General features: G+C 46.0%; 2 protein-coding genes across 2 annotated transcripts; both read right to left on the reverse strand.

The window, feature by feature from the left end:
* Positions 1 to 2,094: 2,094 nt before the first annotated feature.
* Positions 2,095 to 2,725, reverse strand: LOC127744653 (cytochrome c biogenesis CcmF C-terminal-like mitochondrial protein). The gene has a single exon (XM_052256781.1). The coding sequence runs from the start codon at positions 2,723 to 2,725 to the stop codon at positions 2,096 to 2,098; it is 630 nt and encodes a 209-aa protein (XP_052112741.1). The 3' UTR covers position 2,095.
* Positions 2,726 to 3,492: 767 nt separating this feature from the next.
* On the reverse strand, positions 3,493 to 7,391 carry LOC127744652 (cytochrome c biogenesis CcmF C-terminal-like mitochondrial protein). The gene has a single exon (XM_052256780.1). The coding sequence runs from the start codon at positions 4,398 to 4,400 to the stop codon at positions 3,504 to 3,506; it is 897 nt and encodes a 298-aa protein (XP_052112740.1). The 5' UTR covers positions 4,401 to 7,391; the 3' UTR covers positions 3,493 to 3,503.
* Between the last annotated feature and the right edge of the window lie 469 nt (positions 7,392 to 7,860).

The raw sequence follows: 7,860 nt of genomic DNA on the forward strand, positions 1-7,860 counted from the left end.
AGTAAACCTCTTCCTATTTAGGGGGTTGAGGCGAGAAATGGCTTGATGAACCGTTCCGTTCGCCACGCCATGTACTTGATTTGATGCCCGGCCCCATTCACTTGCTTATCGTAGAGGCTGTAAGTACACAGTGCCCCACAACTATGAATAGTATAGTGATAGTGGGGTTGAAACACAAGAGTGCTCGCCCTTTCTTTCATTTCTAGTAGGCCACTTTTTCCGGAACGCAGTCCGGGATAACCGCGACAAAATAATATGTTTTCTATCTATTTTCAATCTTCGATGCTGTCATTTCGAAATGTCCGCTTCAACCGCAGTTTCACCTCCCAAAAAGCAAAGTTGGCTTGACGAGCGCAGATGCGAGGAAGCGGGATCAATTAAACAAAAAAGATCTTTCTTGTCCTTCTACTTAAGGGGCAAAGAGAAGCGCTTTTGCTACTGAGAAAGCGAACGGTCAGCGCGAAGGTTCAAGACTTAGCCGGGCGTTAGCGAAGCTGGATTCTCATAGCGAGGCGCTTCGGGTTAGCGAAGCGCTGTAGTAGCGCCGAAGCCCTATGTGCTATAATGCTGAGCCAAGGACGCTCCGCCTTATCTATAGAAGCAGTCAACTGAGTTCTGAACGAATTAGCTCCTTGGTAATGGCTCAATCTATAGATAGAAAGCCCTATGATGGGAAACTATCACGTTAGGTTTGGAGAGAGATCGGACCTGTTTTCTAATATAATAGGGAGAACAGATGCAAGCTTTTTCTTTCAATAGCCGGCAAAATGACTACAGGATCATCGGTCTACTCTACCTCAATTCACCATTTCGAACTTTATACAGAAGGTTTTTCCGTACCAGCTCCTTCCACCTATACCGCAGTTGAAGCACCTAAAGGAGAATTTGGTGTCTTTCTTGTCAGTAATGGAAGCAATCGTCCCTACCGTCGTAAAATAAGAGCACCCGGCTCTGCCCATTCACAAGGACTCGATTCTATGTCCAAACATCACATGCCAGCAGATGTGGTCACCATCATAGGTACTCAAGATATTGTGTCTGGAGAGGTGGATAGATAGGATTCCTAGTTGCTCGATCAGCTTTATTGCGAGCCAAAAACCTTTTTGGATTTTTTCCCCTGACACACATACCACTGTCCTGTACACTAAGTCAAACTAGCTCTAGAGTACGGGCCGGGCCCTCCATCCTACCTCCCCGCCCTTTGAAGTAGAGAGGGAGAAATGGATAGAGGCAATCTATTTATTGAATATGAATATGAAAGGGATCCCAATAGCAATAGGAAAGAGAGAGAAGACCATGTCGAAAGGATTCTGTCCATCAATCCAATCCTATTTTGTTCACATTGAAGGAATTGAATCCATAGTAAAAATACACCAATGCACAAAAGAGTTAACTCTTGAAGAGCGGGTATATTAGGCAAAGAATAGGACGAGGGAGCTCTTACTGCTCGAGAAGGAGCTGTGATACTTATGTTTGTTCTCGCATCCGCAATCGAAAGGGCAGAAGCAAACAAACCCGGACCATGAAAGGAAAGGGGGGTTCAGCACCCTCCTGACCGTCCATTACCTTTGATTGAAAGCAATCCTTACCTTCACGGACCCTAGTTTTAAGCAGCGCAGCACCAGAAAGAGTCAAAGGTACCACACGAACGGACTAAGCAACAAGGTCCGAAGGGGTAGTAGCTTCTGGTGTGGGAGCAAGGAGTGGTTAATGGAAGGACCATAAAATATATATATAAACATTAAGAGCCTGACCACCGAAGCATTTTCATTACTTTCCACAGAAGAGAGCATCAACAAAGTTCAATACACAAACAAAAACTACTAGTGGTATGTAAGTCTCTAGTGAGCTTGCGCTGCCGTTCCACTCTATTTAGGTAAACACCATATCCCTCTATTCGGCTTAGGCGTTTCGGGAGTGAACAAGCAGAGCAGATATTCTTTCCGGGATGACAAGAGGAGACCATATTTATGAAACAGATTTCTTTGGTCTTTCTCACCTTGGCCCTTTGCCTTTGAAATTTATTAATAGCTTTTCATAGAGGGTTGAAGACTCCTTTTCTTTTTTTTTATGCAATTATGAATTCCACGGAACTTTATCGATTCCAACGCAACTTATCCTTTTGGAGCTGACGTAACAAACTACGCGAGCCTCCCGACGAAGCCAACCAAAATCCTATCCGAATAAAAAAAAGAAAAGGCAGTTTCATTATGGTGGTATACCAGCCGCCTGTTCTGGAACTTCCAGTTCCAATCGAAGCATATCTATCCGTAAATGGATTTGTATGTATAGCCACTTCAGTCGTGCTCGTTGTTTCTCTAAAGTATCTTTTTTCTGGGAACATGGTCAACCATAAATTCTTATGTTCGCGATTCTTCATCCACCGATGCAGAAAATGCTCAAGTTTTCCATTCTCATATGAGGCCGAAAAGTTTATTGGCAACAGGTCGGCACGAAGTGATTCACCATGCTCAAACATGAGGCGATCGTTCGTTAGGGACGGTTTATAGATCATAAAATTCCCACAAATGGAATGAGAAGTGGGTCCATGTAAATGATCGAGACCTCGGAAACAACAACGCTCCTTCCCCATATGGAGTTCGGAACCCAAAGGCAATCGTTGAGTGAACTGTATCCTCTTTGTGTTAGTTGACCTAAGCCGCACCATTACAGCTGGGGTGGGGCTCGGCCTCCGAACCGTACGTGGGGCGAGTTTCTGCCTCATACAGCTCGGGCCGAAGACCGGGGGAAGTTTAGTTATTTAGAGATGGGGGGACCCAGCAGCTGCCGGTCGGGGCGGGGATAAGCTTGTGAAGAAGCAAATCCCCCCCCAAAAAAAACCTTGATATACTATAGCGCTAGCGCTTCGCGTTCTTTCTATTTCATCCCATTTTTTTCGGGATAGGCGGCGAATACTAATCTAATAAGTGAAGTTGTAGTCGTCTTACAAATTGGCTCGGACACCAGCTTTCCCAAAATCAATTCGTGCCCGCCCATTCTGTCTCGCCCTAAATGGAATGGCTCTCTTAGTTACGCTGCGCCCCGGTCTGAGTCCCCACGTCCGCTCTTCTCCGCCCGCAACCCAAGAAGTTGGCTTTGCCAACACAACATTAGGGCCGTCCCCTTCATTCTATGCCGACCCCGGCCCGGGGCTGGCTTTTTGGGAAGCCCGTTCCCACCGCGCTCACGGCCCGGCTGGCCTTCCAGCGGTAGTGGGAATTATCCCGTTCCCTGGTCAAAGACTTGGTTGGATGCGGGATCTACTCCACGAGGAGCGGTACGGACGTAGATGATATCATCACGACCTCTCTTTTCGTACCGCTAGGGATGCTTAACGCCACTTCGCCAACTGGCGTTACCTGCGCTTTCGTGTCTCTCAGTGTGGTCAGCACTGGGTGTTTCCGAGCAGCGAGGCTTACACCCATTCGCATTAGTTCATCCAAAGTTCCTTACCCTTATGCACGAATTATTGAATAAGCCATCTTCCTATCAAGGTTAAGGAGTCAACTGAGCATCTCAGCGGCGGGATTGAATACCCGGATCGAGTCAGAGTTCACGCCGCCCGCCCTGAACAAATAGGAGGCGTGGGCCACAGGTCGCACATAAGCCGCCGGGTCGCACGACAGAAGAACACCCAACATACAGATGCACACTCCAAAATGTGCAATATTCATCTGAATTGGAGCTTTTTGGTGGTAGTCGTGACCAACAGCCATCAGCTGTCGGCTCGTTGGTAAGGCGAGAGCTTCAAGCCCGATTTCAGGTTCAGGTGGCACACCCCCCACACAAGCACCCCCCGACGAAGGGGGGACGGGGAAAGCTACAGGCCCAAAACCTTCGACCCTTCTTTCTAAATGGGGGTGCCCGGAGCACCTCATCTTGTCATTTCGTTCTTGCTCATTCCCGTTAGGGTTAGGCCGAAGTCTTTGGCGTTTCCTTCTCTGCGCCCGCTCACGCTTTGCTGACCTATCGCGTGGTAAAGAGAAGAGAGTACGAAAGAATAGTAAACAGAGCACACCGCAGAAAGATTCTAAATATGAGAAGTCCCCCTTGGATTCGAGAAGAAGGAAATGAAGAACGGGAACGAAACGAAATGAGGCGTTTCCAGCTCTAGTTTCGGATGAGCTTCTCCCAATTATGTCTGGTAGTAAAATAAGGCGGCCTGCTCTGACCAAGACTCCACTTTTTGCTCCGTCCATGGAGCGTCTGAATTTCCTGGAATGTAGATAGACCAAAAGAGGGAATGAAGGGATAAGAATTGGAATTAGAGTACCATTGGAAAAAGGGGCACCTGTGGGAACATCTCTACTGACGAACCATTTCAATAGTAAGGGTGCTGCCGTGCCACGAGGCACGACCATAGAAGTAATGAAAAAGAAAAAGTTATGTAGTTGGACCATCCGCTCTATCCGTTCGAGTTTCGCTTCTCTAGAGAAGATGAGACGCTAAAAATGAAAGTGTTCGCAACGCATATCGAAAGGATACCAATGAAGCCGACCATTAATGACTTGTTCGAACACCGGGAGCGGTCTGATCCCTTATTTGATCATACCTCTCTTAGAAACATAATACAAAAGCAAACTCTCATAGTTCGGAGCCCAGCTCCAACTACTTCTTCGTAAGGTGAGGTACTTCTTTCGGTTTGAATAGGGGTCGCTCTTCTTTTCCATTTTCTGTCTGGTTTTGGTCCTCCTCCTACCTCTGTTTGCAACGGCTACAGACGCATGTTAACGTGAATTGCGTATAGAAACAAAAAGAGCCACTTATTTTATTTATTCTCGGAGCTGGCCCATTGATTCCCTGCGGTTAAAACTATTGACCATCCACTCGGTCTAACAGAATATGCGAATGATGGATGGCTTGGATGACCCGCAGATAGGGAAGGCTTTGCCGGGTGCCATGCTCCATTATTTGCATGACATAGGACTGATAGGTCCGTGGCGTCATCAGCCCCCCCCCCGCAGGGAATGGAGATAGTAACGAATGTCACGGTACCTATCAAGAATAGAAAGGGGGTAAAAACCGTCCGCTACCAACGCAGCTTCCACACGCCGTTCTACTTGTAATTTTTAATTGACTATGGATGGACACCTGACGGTTCAACCCGTCAGCCCCCCCAAGATTCTGGAGCCCGTAGCGGCAATAAAGAATATCTATTAGAAATGCGTCCGAGATTAGGGGAGGTTCTTATTCCGGGATAATAGAATAACCGGTTGAGGTAGGGGCGCCGCTGGGGCGGGTTGGGGCGCTTCAAGAGGTGCTTCGGTTCTATACCTGGCGGAGTTGGTGGCCCTTCCATCCCAGCGATCCCATCGCAATGGGCGAGAACTTGATCTTGAACGACTAAAGGAATAGTGGCCCCCCCTAAAACAGAAAGAAGATACAATATTTTCTTCCAAGTCAAGTCCGATGCTCTCAACTCTTGAGAGACTTTCTCTTTTAAGACAAGACCTCAGGCTCAGGTTTTCCGCAATTTCGAATCCAGTGGAAGGCCCTTGACATAGCATTGAGAAATTGTTGAAACATAGTGTAGTGATTGATTGAGAAAAATTGATTCCCTCCAGACAGAAAGTTCATGTAGGAGTCTTGAAGAATTCATTCTATTGAGTTGTGCTTGGTTGTTGACCAAAGAAAGAAAGGATGCATGGGACTTTTGGCTTTATTATCATTCAGCGCAGTTGCCGCCTCTTTAGAAATAAAATAAATAAAGGACAAAGCGCTGTTCACGTTAAAGCTACTTTGTTGCCTACTACTATAATACGAGAACTACACTACGATAATTTTTATATACATCGGTAAGGCATGAACTCCAACTGAAGGAATGAAGCCCATATCATACAAACCTACATACTACCTACTTTCTTTACCTTTACATACGCTATTTTCTACATCGAAAGCGCACTAAGACTATTGAAAGGTTGGAAATCCGGATTCTTAATCTGGAAAGCGCTGGTTCGAGCCCAGATCCTATGCGGATAAAAGCGTTGCCCCAGCTCGTGACAAGACCTTTGTTTAATATCTCGGCGCCTCTTCTCCTTAGACGGATGACTCTCCCATGATCTGAGACAGCCTCTTTTTCCTTCACTTACAAAGGGGGGCTTAAAAGCATTTATTCTTCAAAGGGAATAAACTCCTTCTTCTTTTCCCACTAGGGTGAAAGGTGAACCTCACCTCTTATCCAATTCCGGAGGCTTTCGATCTGACATCTTTACTTGAAAGCTCTCTCTGTGCGCTTATCCTCGCCCTTTGCTTAGCGCTAGCTTTTTTCTTCTTTCTTTAGTTTCGAAAACGGAAAGGAAAGAAAGTAGGATAATGGAGGATACGGAATGAATGCTCTTCGATGCTAGCTAGGTGTGGACGGAAACTTCCCTTATTTTACAACGGGTGGGAAATCCTGCGCCTTCATTTAATCAGGTAAATCACTCTATTAGGACAATTGATAAGGGATCTTACGAAAAGGGCTATCAAACGGCTGTGACTTTCAATTGGCCTAGGTTCCCGGTCTGCGCTTGCCATTCTTGCGGATAGGACGACCAAGGCTCATCTATTGAAGAGAGTCAGTTACAATAACAGATGGGGATGGATATTACGCGCCAACTGCTGAAAGAAAGGACCGAATCAACAGCACTTTCTCTAAAGACTGAACCAAGGGCACCACTTTCTAGGATTCTTAGTCGAGTGAGTTCAACTGATTCTTCATCCCCGAAGTAAGCACACTTTCTTTCTTAAAGCTTCAGCTACTCTTTTCGCCTAATAGGCAAAGGGAATAGAGCGATTGTTGCAATCAGAGAAGCCTGCCCTATTTAAGAGAATGGCGAAGTGGTTACTGATGCTATCTGAACTTGAGATAACAAATCTCACATTTCTATACTCCATCATAGACAAGACCGTCTAAACTAGACAGAAAAACAATCCTTCTTTCCGGCTCCGGGATCAATGCTGGGCACGGGGGTTAAAGTAAGAGTGATTGACCTACCTTCATTCCATACGTGCCTGCTTACCATGCTTGAAGAGTTACTTCTTAACTACATGAGTAGACTGCTTTCCTTAATCGGCTACGCTCCTCTGGAACCGCTATTCTAAATTCCAATCCAGTAACCTGGGAAAGGAAGAGAAGGGGAATGAAGGAAAAACCTTCTTCCATAGAAGAGGCTAATCGAGATCCGTAGAGGCATAAGGCGCTACGCCGACTGGCTTCATTCAAGTTTGTGCTGGCTGTTAAGCTGTGCTTCCTTCAGCTGCTTGATCGGATGTAAAAACTTTTACTTTTAAGTGGTGTACCGATTGATGATTGAAAGCATACGGACTATTGAACGGCTCTTGATGGGGCTTTCACTTTATGTCTTGCAGTAAGAAGCTAGCAGAAGAGCGCTTCCCCCCTGTCCTCGGGCATAAATTGGATCAGGGAGATGTTTTCATTAGAATGATCGACATACCGCCTTGACCACTGAAAAGACAGGTTCGAAGAAAGGCTACGCCAAAGACGGAACCTAACTCCAATTATAGCCAGTCGATCTCCTCCTCTTGACCTCGTATCCGACTTCTTCTTCTTTCTTGAACCGAGGAGCGAATGCTTCTAAAGCATTTATTTTCTTGGTTGGAAAAGTGGTGCATTTCTGTTCTTTTGAAAGACCATCTGTCTTACTTTGTTCGCAATACTTTCTTTGTCTGCAAAAGCGATAGATTCCCAGTGCTTGAATAAACTTACTTGGAGCCTTCCTTCACTCCTGAACTAGTAGACTCAACTGAGTGCGCCTATGATAGGATAGGATCCTGCTACTAAGGAAAGGACTCTAAGAGACTGACTTGCGATCCAAAGAAAGTGAGATTCTGGTCGATAATAAAGTTTGAGACACTCTT

This window comes from Arachis duranensis, unplaced genomic scaffold (assembly GCF_000817695.3).
Source record: "Arachis duranensis cultivar V14167 unplaced genomic scaffold, aradu.V14167.gnm2.J7QH unplaced_Scaffold_74099, whole genome shotgun sequence".
Classification (NCBI taxonomy): Eukaryota; Viridiplantae; Streptophyta; class Magnoliopsida; order Fabales; family Fabaceae; genus Arachis; species Arachis duranensis.

What these genes read in the sequence shown, in the direction of transcription:
- LOC127744653 (XM_052256781.1), bottom strand. Translation starts at nt 2,725, where the DNA reads ATGAGGCAGAAACTCGCCCCACGTACGGTTCGGAGGCCGAGCCCCACC.
- LOC127744652 (XM_052256780.1), bottom strand. Translation starts at nt 4,400, where the DNA reads ATGGTCCAACTACATAACTTTTTCTTTTTCATTACTTCTATGGTCGTG.